This window comes from Alosa pseudoharengus, unplaced genomic scaffold (genome assembly GCF_046254945.1).
Source record: "Alosa pseudoharengus isolate Yale_2024_CS ecotype anadromous, Long Island Sound unplaced genomic scaffold, YU_APseudo_1.1 YU_APseudo_1.1_scf_4, whole genome shotgun sequence".
NCBI lineage: Eukaryota > Metazoa > Chordata > Actinopteri > Clupeiformes > Clupeidae > Alosa > Alosa pseudoharengus.
The window spans coordinates 39,849,348-39,872,436 of record NW_027468774.1 but is presented as its reverse complement, the minus strand read 5'-3'; the positions used below and the strand labels follow the sequence as shown (position 1 = coordinate 39,872,436).

Genomic DNA, 23,089 nt, shown 5'->3' with positions numbered 1-23,089 from the left:
GGCGATCAATAAAGGGGCCTTGACCAAGAAGGCTCTTATCGGGACGATTAGCTTGCCTGAGTAGCCCGTGGTCTGGAACCAGGGCTGGGAGCACACCGGACGTACTCAGGCCACTACGGCTTATCGTGACAGTTAATGTGGAAGGGCTGTCTTCGCACCGGGGGCTTAGTGCACACAGGCATGCCCCATGGGGAGCAGGTCTTAAATAATGCAACGTTTTTCAACCCCCCTCCCCTCCTCCCCACCTCTCTCTCTCTCCTCCTGAAGCAGGGCTATGAAAGGCCTGCCTGACAAAAGTCTCTCACAGGAGTCAACCCAGGCTACTCCATCCTGGAAGGCTGTGCACGACCAGGAGGAAAAATTAGTTCTGTCTCTTCATGGGGGAAAGAAAATAGCATTTCCCTCCTGGAAGCATTTGTACATTTTCAAATATTATGGGTAAAAATGTGGCACGTGTAAGCATGTGCGTGTGATTAGGGCAACTATCCACTCCAATTCTTAAATAAAACTGAATGTCTTTGAGGGAGCTCCTGAGCTTGCAGTTTTATTAACCTACAGTAGGCCTATCCTTTGGCATAGATTGGAGGTGACACAATGACACTTCCTATCAAGATGAAAAGTAAGATTAGATTAAACAGGTTAAGACTTCTACATGAACACTAAAAGGTTGGTTAAGACCTCTAGTTAGTTTTGTATACCACAAGAGTATTATTTCTGCCTAAAATATAAAAAATGTAATTAAATATTTCAAGTGTTTATTGTATCAGCAAGTCAAACTCTGAAAATTTAGGAGTTATTTTAAAAGAAGCCTTTACTGTAGGAACAGTAACGATAGGCCTACAGCACAGTAACATATAAAAGCTTTTTGGAAACTAATATTCTGACTCCTACTGGAAAGAGCACAAGGGTTAGGCCTATATTTCTCAGAAATATAATTTGTTGTGTTGCACACTGTAGGCCTATTATTTACATTTCATTGCATTTATTCATTTAGCAGATGCTTTTATCCAAAGCAACTTACTCATGTCAATTATATTACAAGGGCCATTGTTCCTGGAGCAGACATGTTGACTTGAGACTTGGTGACTTGGACTCGAGTCGCTATTTTTATGACTTGTGACTTGACTTGACAAAAAATAAAATAGCCAAGGCTACTTGAGACTTGACTCGGACTTGGAAGTTAAAGACTCGGACTTGACTTGAGACACGATGACTTGAGTGTTATTCACGTCATGTTTTCAGTTTGAATATAAAATATATAAATTATTTTAAAAAAAATAAAGTTGATTAGGCCTACCCAGCTGGAGCGCAGGCTGAGAATATTGTCATGACTGGATCACGACACTATCATCAGTCATGCCCTCTCGTAGCCTACCTTACGTAGGGTACACCACGCCCACTTACAGCAGATATCACATCAACATGTCAGCCGGAGGGAGTCATCGCTTTCGGCTTCAAGAATTACTCACAAGATGGCAAAAGACGAACAGTGCAAAGCAATACAGAGATACGAGTTAGCAGCACACCTCTTGATGATAATAATGCCAGCCGCCAGCCTGGTCAAAGTTAACTTTGCTAACGTAGCATATTATTTGCTTAGCCGGCCCTATGACCGACTAACTAACTAACTGACAGACAACCTCCCTTACTAAATTGACTACATTTGTTGCACACTTGAAACAAAATGTCTTCAAAAGCATGTTGAAGGTGGTTACATTTATTTCCATTCGTGTTTCTCCAACTCCGGGCACTTTTATGTCCTTGTGGTTGTTTTTGTGGAAAAATATAATATTTTTGTTTCAATCATGTCAATTTGCAAAGGCCAGATCACCAGGATCCTATAAAAAATTAACCATGCCTATATATTCTGATTTACTGCTCTTAGAGGGGCTTTTATCAGTGGATTTGGCTGTTTTGAGCTTGTCCCCAACCCAGACTTGTAACCTTTAAATGTTAAAATACACTAAAAACAATTAAACCTAGATGATTTTGTACCATGTTTGTTGCAAGAAAGAGTTAAATGAACACATACCATTTCAATTTCTAATGCAAATAATAATAATACAATCCACCACACAAACTATTTCCAGTAATATATACTTTTTACCTAAAAATGTTTATTTGTTTACCAAGGGAAAACATAGTGTTAGTAAAGAGGAAGGTTGATGCCAAATATCAGAGACATGGTGATCAGAAACTGAAGAAAAATCATTGTAACCATCACTGGAGAATAGAGTATTTTTATTCGACGTCATTTCCACCACAGCTGGAACTTTGTCAAAATATGCAAAATAAGTGAAAAAAAATCATAGTTGTGTGTATTTTGGATACAGTGTGTCCTATCTCCAAAAGTATCTGGGTATGGCAATGGAATGTGATTATATATGGCTGAAACTGTGTCATTTTTGTCATTTCCATCAGTCATTTCCACCACAAAGTGAGGTCACTTCCACCACAAAGTCAGCAAGACAGTGATGTAATGTCATTTCCACCACAGTTCCCACAGTCATTTCCACCACAAAATAACCATCACAACATATGTTTTAAGGCAGTGTTTCTCAAAGTGTGGTCCGGGGACCACTGGTGGTCCGCAAGCTATCCTAAGTGGTCCGCGAGCAGACGTGGTAAAATATAATATAGATGAGTTGTTTGCAATATTGAACCAACTTGTATGTGGCTAAATCCATACAGTTCTGCAACACTGTCTATGTAAGATATCCCAATTTAAATCATAGGAATCCTCTGACACAATAAGCAAAGTGCAAAGACAATAAGCAAGGTGGTTCAGTGAGTAGGCTATTGTGTAGGCTAATATACTGTTGAAGTAGGTCTGATCTTTTTTTTTTTTTAGCTAGGTGGTCCGTGCGTTTCTTTTTTATTGGTTAAGTGGTCCTTTGTCTGAAAAAGTTTGAGAAACACTGTTTTAAGGGAATAAAACATAATTCCAGGTGACACAGACTTATACTTTTTTCAGAAACTATAATCCATACTTCATTATTAATCAGCGACGACCTCTCCTGGACCACCAACACAGCATCAGTGGCGAAGAAAGCCCAGCAGCGCCTCTACTTCTTGCGCAAATTGAAGAAGGCAAGTGCCACGCCTCCCGTCATGACTACATTCTACAGAGGGACCATCGAGAGCATCGTGTCCAGCAGCATCACAGTGTGGGGCGGAAGCTGCACAGATCAGAACAGGAAGAACCTCCAGCACATCGTTAACACAGCTAAGAGGGTCATTGGAGCACCACTCCCCTCCCTGCAGGACATTTACACCACCCGCCTCACCCGCAAAGCACTAATGATTGTCAAGGACACAACCCACCCTGCACACGAACTGTTCAGCCTCCTGCCCTCTGGAAAGAGGTACAGGAGCCTCCGCTCCCGCACCACCAGACTTGCAAGTAGTTTCATCCACCAAGCAATCAGGATGCTGAACACTCTACCCACTCTCCCATCACTGACAGCCCCCCCCCCCCCCCCACCAGCCAGCCAGGAACCTAGGAACCTAGGATCCTGTCTACCCTAATCCCCCCCCCCCCCCCCCCCCCAACACCGCCCTGTGGAACTGCACTGTGACTGCGCAGCCTAACGTGTTGCTGCTTCACATCAAGCCTGATATACTTGAAATTACTGCATATCAATGTAAATATACAGGTCACACAAGCACAAGTTTAAACTTAATGTAACTGTTAAGACTATGTAAATATACAACACAACTACCTCTATTTTTTTTATATATATGTCCTATATTTCTATTTTGATATATGTTCCATATTTCAGTCTCGCACTTTAATTTAATGTTTATTGTCTATGTCTATGTCTGTATTTAAAGTATGTCTATGTCTGCATGGGAAAGTAAGAAACGAAATTTCAATTCTTTGTATGACCAGTGCATGTAAAGAAATTGACAATAAAAGCCGACTTGACTTGACTTGACTTGACTTAATAGAAAAACATGTGAGTGACTTTAATAATTTATGTATACTTTCAATAAAGAGTATTTTTGATTATGAAAAACATAATTCATTGTACTGAGCAACTTCAAGCAATATACACTTAGTTCACAAAGTCTTAGGATTTATTATGTGGTATGATTAGGTAGTCATATACATGGTAACTGATATATAATGTAACATAATGAATTATATTGTATAATCTGCAAATAAAGGACATAATTTAAGGCGTGGTGGAAATTACATTTTTCCCTTACGCTTTAGAAAATTAATCAAAAATAACAATATTCCATGTCATGCAATTGTGCCCAGGATCATACTTTGTTTCAATACATATTAATGAGTGTATCAATGATTTTGAATGTGTGTTTGGAGATAATTAATTTTCTAAAAGTTGAAAGGCCAAAAATGCCCGGAGTTGAAGAAACATTACATTTCCGTTTGCACTTGTAGGCTATGCTGCTTTTCTTTGTCTCGTTTTACTGTTACCTACAAGTTCATACAAGTTTTTCTACTCAAACTTGAACTGCTCCATTTCTTATCCTATTATGTTTGAATGGCCTTAAAAAGGATAAATCAGAGGGGGTATAACACATTTTACCTTGGTGTTAGGGTAGCCTACTCTGCACATGTCATTAACAGTGTTGTGGTAGTGAGTGAGTGGTAACTTCAGTCATTTGCATTTATCATGCTAAAAATCTGACACCAGGCACTACCTGATGCCTGAGCCAAAGGGAAAATTATAATAAAAGAGAGAGACGTTGAGCTTTAAAGTCTATAATGTTGGTTTGGCTCTTCATTGATTCACTCATCTGCCTAAATTGTTTTTGTTCATAGCAAAAATGGATGCATGCGATTAATTTATATGAATTAATCACAGAGTATGCAATTAATTAGATTACATTTTCAATCCATTGCCCTAGTAATAATAGCTGAAGTAGCCATTAACATCAGGCACAAATAGCATCGTCCACTAATAAGAATCAGTGTAGAAGGGCCAAGTCTGGAGGATTTTGATGCTAAGCAAGATAGTAAATAAAAACTACAAAAAGCAAATCCAAATTATTGTAATTTACTGACAGTTACTTATATTTTGTCTTTTCACTTTATTAAGATCAGATTCTGCAGGTAAAATCTAAATAATAAGGTGACTTGATTTGGACTTGACTTGACCTACTACAGGACTTGACTTGACTTGACTTGATATAGCCCGTGACTTGACTTGATATAGCCTGTGACTTGACTTGACTTGACTTGCCCAAGAAAAAAATACTTGGGACTTGAAGGTTAAGACTTGAGACTTGCACATGTGTGACTTGGTCCCATCTCTGCCCTGGAGAAACTCAGGGTTAAGGGCCTTACTTAAGGGCACAACAGTGGAAGCCTGGACTTGAACCCACAACTTATCAAATAATAACTCATTGTTCATTACCACGCTAATATAGACAGCAGCGATCTGGAAAGACGGTGAAGAATCAGAACATTTTTGCAGCTTCTTTCTTCCTCAATAGGGAAATAAATGTCTTTAAAACATACTGCTCTGCAAAGTGCAGAAATGGCTGTAGTCTCTGCACGATATCTGGCAGGTTTGCTACAGTCCTCTGGTGTATCTTTTCCCATTTATCTGGGCCATATAGGAATAAGCAATAAAGGTCAGGGATTCAGATTATAAAAATAGAACCCTTACTCACCCTATTGTCCTCCTCCTCTGTTTCTGTTTGAGAAAGTAGCCCTGCTCTCACGCTGGCAGAGGAAAGCACAGTTTTAGCTTATGATACACACACATACACACACACAAACACACACACACACACAGTGCTGCACTGGCAGTCTGGTAAAGAGGGACAAATCCCGATGGGCTGCCGCATCTTTGGGCTGGTGGACCATAAGAACAAAATGTACATTGCATTTTCACTAGCCCTATATGCCACATCACTGACCCACGTTACCAGCCGGTGTTAGCAGACAAGTCCAGGATTGAATTTCTTTGCCAGTACACCCCTGTAAACAGTCATTGAATTGTGTTAGGGAGGTGTGACCATAACGATTAAATTCAGGACACGTACTAAGATGAGATATTAGCACCCAGTAATAATGATACACTGGTCAGTGGGTAGCCATGTCTCCGACTAACATATTCTCTCTCCTTTTCTTTTGCAGTCCGTGGTTCCGTCCTCTTGCTCCTCTGGCTGTGGGCGGGTGGGGTTCCAGTCGACGGCTGCCCACCGAAGTGCAGCTGCTTCCGTGAGCCTCGCCTCACCATGGCCTGCCAACAGCGCGGGCTGTCTGCCGTCCCTGCCGAGATCCCGGGCCACGTCCAGCGCATCTTCCTCCAGATCAACAAGCTGACGGAGATCCGCTCCACCGCCTTCAGCCTGTGCCGGAACCTCACCGTCCTCTGGCTCTACTCCAACAACCTGCGGCACATCGAGGCGGGGGCCTTCTATGGTCTGGAACGCCTGGAGGAGCTGGACATCGGAGATAACGGCGACCTGCGGACCATCAGCTCCATGGCTTTCAGTGGCCTGTCCCGGCTGCAGACCTTGCACCTGCACCGCTGCGGGCTTTCCGAGCTGCCGTACGGCATTTTTATGGGTCTTTCCTCCCTTCAGTACCTGTACCTCCAGGATAACGGCCTCTTGGCTATACACGACGACACCTTCCTGGACCTGGCCAATTTAGCCGTGTTGCACCTGCACAACAACAAGATCAAGACGGTGACGGACTATATGTTCCGCGGACTGTTGAGCCTGGACAGCCTGCTCTTGCACCAGAACCGTGTGAGCGCGGTGCATCGGCACGCCTTCCATGACCTGCGCAGGCTCACCACGCTCTTCCTGTTCCACAACAACCTGACGGCGCTGAGCGGCGAGACCATGGAGCCACTTGTGTCGCTCAGCTACCTGCGCCTCAACGGGAACCAGTGGGTGTGTGACTGTCGGGCCAGAACGCTGTGGGACTGGTTCAAGAGCTTCAAGGGGTCCAGCTCACTGCTCGAGTGCCACGTTCCAGAACGCCATTTTGGAAAAGATCTGAAAAGGTTAAAGAGCGACGACCTGGAGGGCTGTTACGACAGCCACCGACATACGTGGACCAGCTTGCTGAATACAAGGAACAGTCGGTACGGGAAGCTCTTTAGCACAGAGAGCCCACTAGGGGCAGCAATTCCCAGGTGCTGCCTCACAAACTCGGACAAGTCCTCAATCCTCTCCGACAAGGGGCTTCCGGATCTCTCTTCCTTCAACAGCCAACAGATCACAAAGAACCCCCTGAAGGAAAAAGAGAACATATCTAAAACCAAGGGGGTGGAATCAAAAAACGACACCCATAGAATAAACCACGGTGATTCAGCTGGAACACTGAATCACCCCGGGGGCAAACAGAGCCATGACTTGCCTGAGGACCAGAGGTCATCAGATAACCCACTACAGAAAAAGTGTTCACAGAACACACATGGCCATTGTCGTGTTGACAGTGGATCGACCATCAATGTTGTTGAAATAATGCTGCTTCCAGTAGTCTGGCTATTTTGGTCATTGTGATCATGAATTGTATGATATTACACACAATGGCAGTGTCAGTCATAGAGAGAGCAAAAGACAGAGACAGAGAGAGAGAGAGAAAGAGAGGCACCTTTACCTGACAGAGCTGAGTGTTGATGTTTTTATCTGCAGTGTTGCATCTACTGTGGTGTCCATACATTCAGTGGTTTAGTACTATTTCTATTGATTCCCCTCCAGCACTCTGAGGGGAAAGTCCAGGACTCTGAAGTTTAACCTGCCGTGCCATAACATCGCTAGTCCCTCTGAGGTCACCTCAAGGTCACATGACACATGCCTTGAGTACCGGGAATGTTTTGAAATCCTCTTGATTGCCCCAAAGATCAGATGAAGGCTATGATTTACTAAACCCTTTAGACTAGAAAAACGTTCTACCAAGTGCAAAACCAATTACATAATTCCTGACTACTCACAAGGTGATTGTCATGCACCAATAAGTAAGATGTGTTTAGTGTTGGTTTTGCATGGGATGAACAATTCTGAACCTTACAAAAAGCCTTAAGTAAATCAGGGCCATTATAGTTTTATGCATATTTCGCTACTATGTCAGAGTTTATTTTATTGACACGTGTACTTATATAACTGTTTTATTGCTTATTGTAATTGTTGGTGTTAGCATCACACTGTGGTACGGGTTAAAAATGCAGTCACCTATATGTCCATGTTATTTTCCCCCCATTTAACCTGTATATAACGTAAATATAAATGTATCATAAATAAATTTTCTTTTCTTACAAAAATCAAACAAAAATGATGGCTGATGGATTTTTTTTTAAAATATACTATGTTTGAGTACTATTTTTAGATGAAATTGTAAGAAAATGTGGAATATGAAGTGCATAATTTGGATCATTCATTTAATTCACTTGTATTTGACTGCTGTATGTCAGATTGCTGTAGACCAGGCCCCCTTATGCACCAGTGAGCCAGTAAAGTAGCAGCTCACTTAGCCTGTATAAATCCCTTCAGACCTTTGAGGAGTGTGTTGTATGCAGTCAGGGAGAGCACTTTCAAACTGTTGATGTAAGATATTTTTTATCATACGAGTATATATTGACAGATGCTGTATGAAATGAGTAGACAGATAAGCCCAGAAACAGATGCATTATTTGTTCACTGAAACATAATTTCCATAACGGATGTGACAACAGTTGTACAAGTACAAGGAGGCCATCTAGTGGTGAGAATTTGGTGTGCAGCACCCAGTGGGCTCCATTTTCTGGTTTATATTGGACTATTGGACTGGACTATTTTTGTGACATCACACATATAAACATTTAAATATTAATTAACATACATATAAATTCAGCATGCTAGATGCATTTTTTCCATGTGATATGCTTTATCAAATCCCATCTCTCCCTCAGGGGTATTTTTTTCGTTGATGGTGCCTCAACACTTTTAATGTCATTCATGACCCAAGTTCATCTTTGATTCTGTCATACACAGGAAAGATGTGAAATACTTTGTGCTATTGGTCAGGCACTTCCCACAGTGGCCGACCAACAATCAAGCCAAATTAATACAATATGAAGCAAGATACAACAGCAATACACAGTTGGCTTGAAACAGCCTCGAAACACAGGGCACGTTAATGCACTCCTACAGCATGTAGCATGTGCTGTCCACAGCCGGTCACCAACCCAGATTAATCACACAACAGGGCGCAGGACGTAACCATAAACAAGCCGCAACATGCACCACATTTTCAGGCCTAATAGCGCTCCGGCGCCACGCGGGATTTCTGCACGAAAGTCATAGAGTGCAACTTTATGAAGCCAGGGGAAGACACCAAACTTGTCGATAAAGGTATAAAGAATAAATGGCACTGGTCTTGGATAGAGGAGGTAGAGACGAAAAGCCCTTTGGAAGCTGGTGTCAAAAACTCCGACAACCAGGAGCATGTTTCTGCACTTTGTGCGTAAGGAAAATATTATATGGAACTAGAGGGGGAAAAGATAGAAAGATAGATAGATACTTTATTGATCCCCAAGGGGAAATTCAAGGTCTCAGTAGCATACAGACATCACACACACAACATGCACTTACAGCAGAAAAAGTAATATACTTATGAAAAAACTCCACTGTACAATAGAGACAGTAGAAGATAAACATGATACTAAAATACTAAATACTAAATATACTATATAAACTAAATCAAATATCAACATTGTGTGCTTAAGGATGACCAAGCAGGGCAGGGAGTGGGACTGAGCCTGTAAGTCAGTGTGCAGCTGAGGATGATGCTTTCTTGTTGTCCCTGTCAAGGGTGCCATGGTCGTGGACCTCTCAACACACACAAGCAAGATGCAATATACAGTTGAAAGGGTGGGGATAGTAATATGGACATATAAGAGAATAATGTATAATGTAGACAAGATAATATAACAAAACTATGTCAGTGCAAGAATAGGTTGAGGTAAAAGGGTTACAGCCATTGGTCAAGTATTGAGGTAATAAGCAAGTCCACAGTCCAGGAGGGAGGGAGGGGTTGTGCAAATGTGCTAATATAGCATGTAAACAGACTATGCAGAGAAGTCTATCTCTCCTCTACCCTTAAGTGAAGCTAGGGTGACCATTTCCATAACACCAAAAAGGAGGCGTCATATCAATAAACTAGATGTACCGCAGAGCGGTACAAAATATGACCGCCGCCCAGTCCAGCACATTTTTTCCACAAAAATAAATCACCCTGAAAGGCCTATATGATTCTAACTGTCTCACTAAATTGCATTATCCACACTCAATTCTCACTGGTATCTGCTAGACAACAAGTACCAAAACATGATTAGTTCATAGATTTCACATGTAAAATTCATTTTATACAACCCCACCTCCATCTTGCCTGTTCATAATTCTGAGAAATTCTTGAATTGTGTGCATGTGTGCATGTACATGTTTATGTTATGTGTGTGTGTGTGTGTGTGTGTGTGTGTGTGTGTGTGTGTGTGTGTGTGTGTGTGCATGCTTGTGTGTGTGCCTGCGTATGTGCCTGTGCATGCAAGCGTACATATGTCTACTGTGTGAGTATGTGTCATACGTATGATTACTGTGAATGTATGTGTGTGTGTGTGTATCTGTTTGTGCACATGTGTGCACATGAAATGGGTTAACATGACCCCTGGAGGCAAACATACGGGAAAAAATGGTCATCCTAGTCCCTACAGTTCTCAAGATATTCACAGAAAACTGTGTCTGCCCTACCCTCCTTTCGGGTGGTCCAGTCCAGCGGGGGGGCTACAGATCAAAACGAAAAACGATGGTTTCATGCTATCCATGTGGGGTTACATGCCCACCAAGTTTCGTGTACCCCGGTCTTTCAGTGTCCCGGGAATCCTTGACGGAAATTTGGGCATGCGAAAAAGAAAAAAAAAAAAAAAAGACAAAAATAATAATAATCTGACTAAACCTGTATGACCTCCGCTTCGCTGCGCGGCGGTCATAATTACTATGGTGTACATAGGACTCTGGTATACTCTCATTTACAATACAATTTTGTGTGGTTTAAAGATGATGTTTGTGTAGCTGAATAGGAAAAAATATTAATGAAAAGTCAAAAAATGTTTGTTCACAGTATTTGTATTTATTCAATACCTTGTGGTGTTCAAAAACTGACCACTGAGATTAATCTTTTAAAGTGCAGAGTGCCACAAAGCATAACATGGTTGGACTTAAATGTAAAAACAAATAACAGGTTAAATACATAATACAAAATAAACTGCTCAAAAAGTATAGCATTTCTAAAGTGCTTTAGTCTTTTGGGGACTTGTCTTCAGTGTCTTCATCTGTATATATGGTTGTGTGTGTGTGTGGTTGTGTGTGTGTGTGTGTGTGTGTGAGTGAGTAAGTGTTATGGCATTGGACATTGTGCTGCGTCCCAGCAAAGATTCTAGAACTCCGCTCTTCAAGTCTGTCTCAAAAAGGAGGACAAATACGCGTCCTGCTAGATGTTGCGCAGGACGCAGGACAAGGCATTGAAAATCAGGACTGTCCTCCCTAAAGCCGGACGTCTGGCCACCCTAAGCGAAGCGTTGAACAGTTCAATGGCCCTGGGGACAAATGAATTCCTCAGTCTGTCAGTTGTGCATGACAGTGAGCAAAGTCTCCAGCTGATCAGGCTCTTCTGCTTTACAATAGTGCTGTGGAGTGGATGACATTTATTGTCCAAGATGCTGATCAGTTTGTTCATGGTCCTTTTGTCTGATATTGAATTGATGCACTCCAGTTCGGCTCCCACAACAGAGCCAGCTTTCCTTACCAGCCTATCTAGTCGCCCAGCATCCTTCTTCTTTGTGCTTCCTCCCCAGCATACCACAGCACAGAAGAGGACACTGCCAACAACAGACTGGTAAAACATCCTGAGGAGCTTGCTGCAGACATTGAAGGACCGCAACCTCTTTAGGAAGTACAGCCTGCTCTGCCCTTTCTTGTAGAGTGCATTAGTATTGGCTGACCAGTCCAGTTTGTTGTCCAGTTGTAAGCCCAGATACTTGTAGGTGTTTACCACCTCCACATTGACCCCATCAATGAAGACTGGTAGCAGAGCGGGCTTTGACCTGCGGAAATCCACCACCATCTCCTTGGTCTTTGAAGTGTTGAGTTGAAGGTGGTTGAGTTTGCACCATTGCACAAAGTCCTCCACCAGGCTCCTGTACTCCTCCTCTTGCTCGTCCCTCTTGTGCTGCCACGGCACGAGTTAGACCATAGTCATCAAGTAGCTGTCCGAGCAATTCAACACACCTCACATAGGTGGCTGTTTACTCGGCTCCTCCGCTCAAATTCGCATCAGGTTGCTCCGCTCAATTTTGCTCCCCGCTTCACTTAGAAATCATCCCGCTCCAGCGAAATCGTTCCACGCTCATTCCAGTTTAAAAGAGGGAGAAATAAATACAAGCCAAATTGTCACCTTAAACAGAAAACTTAAATCCCAAAGAACTAAGAGCAACAGCAGTTTCACACATAGATCATTACAGTGCATTCTTCCTAGGCTTCTTCTTATTATTATTATTATTACAGTGCATGAAAATGCACTGTACTGTTCTTCCTAGGCTTCTTATTCTTATTACAGTGCATGAAAATGCACTGTACTGTTCTTCCTAGGCTTCTTCTTATTATTCTTGTCAAGTCAAGTCAAGTCAAATTTATTTATATAGCACATTTCAAAGCAATAGCATTGCACCAAAGTGCTTTACATAAAATAATAATAATAATAATAATAATAATAATAAAAATAAAAAGAATAATAATAACAATGATACATATACATACAAACAGATAAAAAAAAGGGAGAGGTGAGGGAGTCAGGGAGTGTTAAAAGCTAGGGAGAAGAGGTAGGTCTTTAGGTTGGATTTAAAACTACTAATAGTGGGGCAGGATTTCACAACATCAGGAAGGTTATTCCAAAGCTGGGGAGCATAGACAGAGAAAGCTCTGTCACCTTTGGATTTAAGAGAGGCAGAAGGAACACAAAGAAGACACTGGGAAGATAATCGAAGAGGTCTAGGAGGACAGTAAGGAATTAAAAGATCACATAAATACTGAGGTGCTAAACCATGTAAAGCTTTGAAAACAAACAGAAGAATTTTAAAATTAATTCTTTGTTCCACAGGAAGCCAGTGCAGTTTAGCCAACACAGGTGAAATGTGGTCACGTTTCTTAGATCCAGTCAGTAATCTGGCTGCAGCATTTTGGACCAGCTGGAGTCTGTTTAGAGTAGATTTAGTTACACCTACATACAGTGAGTTGCAATAATCAAGCCTAGAGGAAATAAAGGCATGTATAAGGATTTCTAAATCACTGTAGCAGAGAGAAGACTTGAGCTTTGCTATTGTCCTAAGTTGGTAAAAACTTCCCTTGACAACGCTGTTGACTTGCTTATTAAAAGTCAGAGAAGAGTCTAGGAAAACACCTAGGTTCTTGACCACACTGTGATGGTTAACAGACAGAGGGCCAAGAGACTTGCTTACATGATTACTTCAGTTTTGCTGTCATTTAGCTGTAAAAAGTTGTTAGCCATCCAATTCTTAATGTCATTAAGACAAAGAAAAAGGTTTGTCAATGAGCAGGAATTTTCAGGGGCCACCGGTATATAAAATTGGGTATCTTCTGCGTAGCAGTGGTAACGAATATTGAATTGATTGAAAATGGAGCCCAGGGGAAGCATGTATAAAGAAAATAATAGAGGCCCTAAAATTGAACCCTGGGGGACACCACACTTAATGGGAGAAGATGACGAAGAAGCATTGCCTAAATGCACTGAAAAAGATCTATCAGTTAAGTAAGATCTGAACCAATTTAATACAGTGCCTTGCAGACCAACTTCAACACCAAGGCGTTTTAAAAGGATCTTGTGGTCAATGGTGTCAAAAGCAGCACTAAGATCTAACAGGACCAATAGGGCACAAGAGCCAGAGTCAACAGAGAGCAATAGATCATTATGGACCTTAAGTAAGGCAGACTCTGTACTATGAAGTGGTCTAAAACCAGATTGAAACTTGTCAAGGATATTAGAGGTGTTTAAATAGGAAGAGACTTGTGACAGAACAACTTTTTCTAAGATCATGAGAGAGAAAGGGCAGTTTAGAAATTGGCCTATAATTTTTCAAATCAATGGGATCAAGGGAAGGTTTTTTTCAGGAGAGGTTGCACAATAGCGTGTTTAAAGCCAGAGGGTACTACTCCATTAGCCAGGGAGCTATTAATGATGCTCAAGATAAAAGGGCAAATAGCCGCAAAAGCTTCTTTGAAAAGGTGAGATGGAAGAATATCATAGTGGCAAGAAGAGGGCTTCATATGAGAGACCACGTCTGACAACTGTGAGGAAGAGACTGGTTGGAATTGTTGGAGGCGGCAAACTACAGACTGATACAAAGCAGGATCAGAAATTGAGGGTGTGATATGAGACTTTATGTTGTCAATTTTGTCAATAAAGAAATTGAGAAACATCTCACAGGTTTCTGTTGTAGCAGGAAGAGAGGACATTGTAGTAGGAGGATTTATGATTTTATTAATTGTGTTAAACAACACTTTTGGTCTGTGAGCATTTTTGTGAATAAGCTCAGCATAGAAAGCTGCCTTTGCTGCTTTGACAGTGATTTGATAAGCCTTAAGAGAATCTCTAAATATATCATAGGAGACCTGTAGTTTATCTTTTTTCCATTTTCGCTCTGCTTTCCTACAAGTCTTTCTGAGCGAACAGGTAGTGGAATTTAGCTAAGGAGTAGTTGACCTATTGGATTTACATCGCTTTTGTTTTAAAGGAGCTACAGAATCAAGAGTGGCAAGGCAAGATGTATTAAAAAGAGTAAGTAGATCCTCAGTGTCGGTGCAGGTGGAAAGATAATCTAAGACAGCAGGTGAAAGAGAGAGCATAAAAGTATTAGTTAACTGTGAGGCTGTGGTGGAATTAATAGCTCTGACAAGGGAGTAGGATGAGGGGGGTGGAGGGGGGGGACAAAACAGTGAAGATTCAAATAAAATCATAAAATGGTCAGACACACCAATATCAACTATTTTAACATTGGAAACTGAGAAACCAGAGGACAACACTAGGTCTAGTGTGTGACCCTTCTGATGTGTTGGGGCCATAACTGACTGTACAAGGTTAAAAGAGTCCACAAGGCCTAAAAACTCATTGACCAAAGGTTTAGATGGGCAGCATATGGATGTTAAAGTCCCCCAAGATTAATAACTTATCAGCACGAGAGGCCATAAAAGATAGAAGTTCAGCAAATTCTTGAATGAAATTACAATTAATTTTTGGTGGACGGTAGACTAAGGCACAAAGTACAGATGCATTGATCTTAAACAGCTGTAGTTCAAAAGTAGAAAACAGATCAGTTGGTACAATTCTACATTTAAAACTGTTCTTAAACACTGTAATTAGACCACCACCACGACCAGAGACCCTAGGTGAGTTTAAGTGCAATGATGTCATCACCAGAGAGCCGACTCGGTGATAAACAGAAAGTCTAGATGGTGGGACGTAAAACGGTCATTCAGAATAAATGCTTTGTTGGAAACAGAGCGAGCATTTAAGACAGCAAACTTAACCAAAGAAGAGTCCTGTTCATGACGTTCTTGGAAGGGGCCGCAGTTAGAGAGATTTACCCGGCAGAGATTTGCCTCTCCACCAGAGCCCGCACAGGTGGAATCAGTGGCAGCAGTAGCGGTAACAGGCATAGTCCGTATGGTGATGAGGTGTTGATGGAAGACTTTCTTGCGGGGAGCAGAGTTGTCTACAGGAGTGGACCACACAGGAGAGACACACCGGGACTGCAGAGTCGGAATAGCATCCTCCGTTGCTTGATGATAGATGGTAAAGGAGCGACGCGACCCTCTGTGCATGTAGCGCTTCCTCCGAAGGATCCCCGTAGCCTGGCAAAGGTGGAGCACAGCTTCATCGATAGAAGTGCTGGCATTTGAGGAGGCAAGTTGTTGGAGCTGCTCGGCGGTGTAGAGAAATCCCATGTAGGCTAGAAGCTAGCCTACAAATGTCCAAGACACAGACACTGTAGGTCTTGTATGTGGAGGCGCAGCAGCTAAGGCAACACAGCACAAAGCCTCGATCTCCCTGGAAGGTCTAGTCAACCGACTAACCTAGCAGCTGGTCAACCAACTCAGCGTCAAATCCGCCGACAGGATGGGATGGAGAGGGAGAGAGACACCGTGTAGCCAAAGTCCCAAAAACAGCCTCAAGCTCAACAGCAGACAGTGGAACACAGCGCAACCAGCGCAACGATTGCCCAGTCAGTCCAGGTCAGGTGTTAGTGCTCCAAAAAAAAAAAACACGATGGGGTAAAATTCAAGAAAATTATAACATTAGATAGCCGAAACATAGTTTAAGCGTGTGACAAACTTTGTCAGAAAAAATAAATAAAATTAAATTGCGAAAAATTGAAAAACTCAAACAAAAACAAGCCAGACGGAGCGGCGTCAGTCTCGCCAGCGTCCCCGTAACCTAGCAACCATCTTCTTCTAACGCACTTAATGCAGCTTCAACCGTTTAACGTAGAAACTTCATTCAAACTATGTTGCGTAGGTCTTACTTAGGACATGTGGGCTTTGTATTTTTCAGGTTTGTAACTTTTATACTTTTTAAACTATTAATTAAAAACTACTCAAAATGTCCCCATAGACTTAACATGGGCTGATGACATCACAATGGACTAATTAACTTGATTTGCACCTGTATCATCTTCCAGCTGCTCATCTAGGCCCCATCAAAGAATCAGTTCAACTGATTGCACCTGTATAAACTGCTTTCTACTAGTGATGTGCCCAATGAAGCGAGGCTTCGGAGCTTGTGTCGAGCAGAAAGGGGCGTGCCAGATGAAGCCCCGGTTCGAGGCTTGTGTCGTTTCCATAAAAATCACGTGACTGATGACAAACGAGGCCTCGGTTTGTGAGTGTGACGTCTGAAGCTTCGTTTGGGACACACACCCACGTGACTGCTTCGGAATCTGATTCAAAGGCTTTGAATTGCGCGAACCAGGGCACCCGCTCTAGTGTCGGAATGAGTTGTGTTGTATTGCAAGAGCCAGGCGAAATTTGTGGGTAGCCCTGATTTATATAGGATGCTTTCTCTGTTTGTGAATTTACGTTCTTTTCTTTCCGGAAAATGTCCATAATCCATAATATCATGCACATATAGAAATAAAGAAGAAATAGCCTAGGCCTAGCCTAAAGCTTTGCCATTTAGAACAATGACATTCAAACGTGTCTGCGTTGCAATCTTGTCTCAACTTCAATCATGTCATTTAAAAGCAATACAGGCTAATCATTTCTATGTAGGCCTAACAATAATGGCTGACATAATATTTTCCTTTTACTGAAAGTTTGATTCATGAAACGTCAAACTATGTCAGGCCATGTAGGGTTTGGTTTAATTAGGCGCCTGGTCGTTTCCTTTTCACTCTCGTCCATAGCGTGTTGAGGTTGATAATACTTCGTCCTGGTTCAGAAGCTAAGTAGTGTCTACTGCGGTCGTTAAGTGGATGGGAGACCGATTGGATCATTGACTGGGATAACATGATTTCACGCCTCCACGGAAACACCAATCTTCACGTGATAACGAGTGACGGGATTATGTTGCCTAATCGTATTTTATTGTATTGAATTGAGACAAACAGAAATGCACATTTCTTGCAACACTTTTAATGTAATAAATGAGAACATTTCGAAGCTTTGGCATTGTGTTGAACGTTGTAGGCATTCTTTTCACTAGTCCGTGACTGCGGGGCTTTATGCAACCAGATGTCGCTGTGTTTTCCTTATCTTCCATGTTTCGAAGCTTCGACACATTACTCGGCACATTAGGGAAATGTGCCGAGTAGCGCTCGAGGCTTCATTTACCCATCACTACTTTCTACTGAACTAGACCAACTCTCTCTGTCTCCATTCTACAAGGATATAAGACACATTTCATCCAACTTTCTATCCATTCATCCTCTTCAAACCATTCACTCATCCACCCATTAAACTATCCATCAACATCCATTAAACAATCTGCCTATCAACATCCATTCAACTTTCTGTCTATCAACATCCATTACACTATCTACATTTTTTAAACTATATACTCTGTCTCAGGCTTTAAGCATACAATATGGCTCTATTAAGACTGCCGTTAAGCAATTAGAATCCTAGGCCAGGTGGCCAGGCTATATTAAACCTCATCTACCTAGTTCAGTCATTCCAACTATTAAACCTCATCTACTAGCAAATAATTTAACCTTTTACACTATCCACCTATTTAACTGTTCAGTCATTCCAACTATATTAAACCTCATCTGCGTAGTTCAGTCATTCCAACTATATTAAAACTCATCTACCTAGCAAATAATTTAACCATTTAAACTAATCACCTATTTAACTGTCCAGTCATTCCAACTATATTAAACCTCATCTACCTAGCAACCAATATAGTTTGTTTTTACTCTGTATGATATTTTACATCATATTTTTGCATTTTCATGCACTGTATTTCCTTCAGGAAATGCTTTTCTAGTTTATTTTAAAATGCAACACGATAGTAGCCTGGTAAACCAGACCCTGGAATCTTTCAGATTAAGGGTCTGGCCACGAGTAATGAAAATGGCCCAATTCGAGGGGTGGCACCAAGCATGCATTTGAAAATCTCACTGCACGCAGTTGGATAACGCTACGACCAATCACAACAATTCACGGTGTGACGTATCCAGTTCTTGCAAAGGAACGATTTGAGGGCGATTTTCTGCTCCTCTTTTAGTTGAAAAGCCTAATCTAAATCCTTTATTGTAGCGGCCAAAGCCATTTCAAACAACTGGTGTTCATCGGTAGCTATCTTGCAATGTTTTCTAGATGATTCCGGACGTCGCAGCACCGTCGTCATCAGTGCAGCTCGCCTTTGTCCCGCCTACACCGATTTGAATGGTCCCTCTCGCTCGAGAGTTAGAAGAAATAGAGCTGCACAGTCCCGCCCACAGCCGATGCCGGATGTAAAAATTCAATGCAATTTCTCCATTGACAATTGCGGTGTAAGCCATAAAAACTTAACTGCACGTGGTAGACTTAAAACCAGCTACGGTTGTACTAAGCGATTGTATATGCTCCTATAGACACCAAGAGTTCGTGGGGCACTAACCTTGTTTTGAGATAAACGCAATTTATTCGCGATCTCTTGGATAAGTACTTCATTACCCACAATCCTGAACAATCCCACAGTGATGCCTCTGATTGGTGGAAAGGCCGTTATGGTCATAGTTTGAAACTTTCTCAGTGGAAAAATATTGACAAACATGGCAGAGTTTTTTACTGCCTATGGCGAAAATCTTAATGTGATTAAAAACTTTCTTGATGAATATTGGTACTTGTATCAACAAGGATTGGGGTTTATACATCACACGAACTTAGTCAGGGCCAATACACTATCAAATAGACCACTGTAAATGTTAGTTTAAACACTCAAACTTTTCAGGTAGGCTAGCACTAGTCGACAGGCTAACCTTTAGCATTTCCGACATTGTATGTCATTACATAATGCAGCTAACATTAGCCTACATGCTGCAACACAGGTATGAAATATATTATGTTTTAGTGAGTGTCCAAAGAGGTGAAAGCCACTTTAAATCGGGTCACATTATTGACTGTTGTGTGTCCGAGAGTCAGTTTGTGGGTTTTGTAAGGGTCAGCAGCATGAGGGACAAGACCTACAAAGTTGTGGTGAGTTAAGCAGGGAGGTTGGTAATGTTAATGCTGCTAGCAGTGCTAGTTAACATTAGCTAGGCTACTGTAGCCTTCATACTGTATGATTCATATCAATCATTAACCTAGGAATACTTCGTGCATTTAATGAACATTTTGTGTAATAATTCACGGCAAGAGCAGACCATGCACCAGTCCATGCATCAGCCCGACTGAGCAGTGATGACAGCATAGGATGAGTCAGGTAACGTTACGAAGCACTGCCGTTAACGTTAACCGCTTTCACACACACTATATAAAATACACGATGATAAATATAAAATTCAATATCAAAACACTATTATTTACACGATTACTCCTGAAATAACTGCTATTAACTGCACATTCACTATATAAAAATCACTGTTTGGAGGAAAGGGTTCGCGTGCTGTAGCCGGTTTTGAAATGATTTCGCACGGTTCGTGCATTGCTTATATATTATTCAGTGAGGAGCGGTGGTTTATGGGATGAGTAGTTCCTTTGCTCGGAAATGAAAATATGTACACAGTCTTGTACCTTTGACTTTTTTTGGATTTTCTCTTCGTTTTTTCACTCGAAATGATATGTTGTATGCTTATGAGTTATGCCGTAGCTGGTTAGCCTAAGACATGCTGTAAAACTCTTTAGATACAGATTTTTCCAAACGTCAATGGGACAAATGAATGGGAATCTTACATCCGGCACCTAACCGCGTTTTGGCTGTGGGCGGGACTGTGCAGCTCTATTTGGATCATTGCTCGTGGCCAGAGTATCTTGCGGGCACAATTCAAATTGTGCTCTCGCGAGAACTCTGGATTTCCAGGGGAACACGATAGTGCATCAACGAACAAGCTTGGCAACGTCAATACACATAAGCATAAAACTAAAGGGATCAGTGGGACTATAATACAGGCTTAGCATCCAAGTTTTACTTTCATCCTTCTACTTCATATGAAGCATATTCAAATTGCTCACATTTTTCTTTGCCCTCCTTTTAAGGGTTGTGTTTCAGGGTAAGATGTGTTGCAGCCATCTTCAGGTGTTGAGGACTGTATCAATGTGTGCAGGCTAGACCTGTGTGATGTATGTGATGGGAAGAAAGACAGTGGACAAAGTGGAAAGTCAGGCCAACACTGTTCCAAAAAAGGTAAACATAGGTATCTGCTCCATAAAAAGTATTGCGATTCATTACAAGCTTATAGGAGAGAGAAAGTTTTACCGTTTTATCCAGTGGCTACACTGTGAGTTTAAGTTTAGCAAACTGAGGAGGCAAACATTTCAAGCAAACTGGCAGACGTTACTTTTTCTTCTTTGGGAACCATAGGTTCCCTCCAGATGCTCTGATGTTGTCTCTAGCAGGGCCAGGAGACCACACTGCTGCTCTGTCCTCTGTAGGTTAAATGGGGAAGGGAACCCATGACTGTCAGACAGACTCCATCCAGTAAAATGGAAGAGCTGCGGACCATTGACTCCTCTAGTGACGTATGGCAAAGATTGGTGTGTTTGATTTAACTTTAATACAGACGTTTCCGTTAGTTTTGGCTACACCTGGGATCAATGGGCCTATAATAATGTAGGCCAGTGTTTCTCAAAGTGTGGTCTGGGGACCACTGGTGATCCCCAAGCTATCCTAAGTGCTCCATGAGCCGACGTGGTAAAATATAATATAATAAAATATAATGTTGTTTGCTATGTTGTAGGCCTATTGTAGGCTAATATACTGTTGAAGTAGGTCTAATCTTTTTAGCTTGGTGGTTCGTGCGTTTCTTTTTTATTGGTTAAGTGGTCCTTCGTCTGAAAAAGTTTGAGAAAGACTGATGTAGGCTAATGATAGGCTAATAATAACGTAATACCAACAACAACAACAATAATAATAATAATAATAATAATAATAATAATTGGACTTGATTAATGAGAGAACTGTCTAAATCACTTGATAACAAACTCTGGACTGACCCCCCCCCCCACCCCCCAGCAAAAAAAAAAATATATATATACATAATATTAAGACAGGTGTCACTTGCGCTTCCTAAAAATCCCCTCGATCAATATAAAGTGGAAATTGATCAAGTAGTGGTTACAGCACACTCTAGCGGTTGGATTACAGAAAGGGAGAGAGATTTCCTAACAGTGAAACATCCTATATGTCCAGTGTTCTATGGGCTACCTAAGATTCATAAGTCTCTTGACAACCCCCCCCCCCCCCCTAAGATCTATTGTGTCTAGTATTGGGTGTTTAACAGAACCACTGTCTCAATATCTTGATTTCTTTCTGAATAAGTATGTAACTGAGCTGCCCTCGTACCTGGGGGATACGACGGATATCCTAAGAATTCTTAATTCTTTTAGGCCTACCGGTGACGATGAGTACAGATTGGTGACTTGTGATGTACAAAGCCTTTACACTTGCATCCCACACACGGCGGGGATCGAGGCGCTGTCACATTTCTTTGCCACTCGCCCAGCTGCAGTAGTACCCAATGAGTTTCTGTTGATGCTGGCGGAGCTGATTTTAACTAGAAACTATTTCCAATACACCAACACGTATTATCTCCAGAAACAAGGTGTCAGTATGGGAAGTTGTTTTGCGCCCTCCTATGCATGTTTAGTGATGGGACTCTGGGAGGAAAAATGTATCTACAATTCCCTCAACAATAGATTTCTACACAATATCCCCTTATGGAAGAGATACATATAGATGATGTATTTTTTATTTGGACCGGACATCTAGCTGAGTTGAACAATTGTATGGAATATATCAACGGCACCACCCCTTTCCTTAAGTTCACGAGTGAGCATTCACTTGAAAACGTAGATTTCCTGGACTTAACTATACGGAAAAATACCCAAGGCAATTTGGAGACAACCATCTACCGCAAACCTCTAAGCAGGTACGCTCCTCAGAGCAGACAGTCACCATCCTAAGAGATTGATTAAAAACATCCCAATTGGTCAATTCTTGCGCTTCAAAAGAAATTGCAGCACTGAAGCCGACTTTGAGATCAAAGCCGTGGAGATGGCTGATCGATTCCGTGAACGCGGCTATGCCGAAGTTGACATCTCCGCAGCGTATCAGCGAGCCAAATCCACCCACAGGCCACACCTCCTTGAGAAATAGGCGCGCTTCAGCTCCGCGTCTCTGTTTCTCCACGGAATTTTCAGATGTTAGTGGGGAAATAAAAAACATAATCAAAAAACACTGGCATGTCTTACAAACTGACCCATCCTTAAAAGACATTTGTGCTGAACCCCCCCCCCCCCTTAATTTCATTTAGGAGATCCCGCTCCTTAAGAGATAGACTGGTACACACATCTATGAGACCTCCTAAGCAGTTAACCTGGCTATCAGTACCACCCCAGGCGTTCAAGCGTT

The 23,089-nt window shown here is 41.8% G+C and overlaps 1 protein-coding gene across 1 annotated transcript; it reads left to right on the top strand.

The window, feature by feature from the left end:
• Positions 1-594: 594 nt before the first annotated feature.
• On the top strand, positions 595-22,834 carry LOC143102943 (reticulon-4 receptor-like). The gene is made up of 5 exons (XM_076266736.1): positions 595-619; positions 3,035-3,234; positions 5,984-5,987; positions 6,116-7,364; positions 22,690-22,834. The coding sequence occupies exons 1-5, from the start codon at positions 595-597 to the stop codon at positions 22,832-22,834; spliced, it is 1,623 nt and encodes a 540-aa protein (XP_076122851.1).
• The last annotated feature ends 255 nt before the right edge of the window (positions 22,835-23,089 follow it).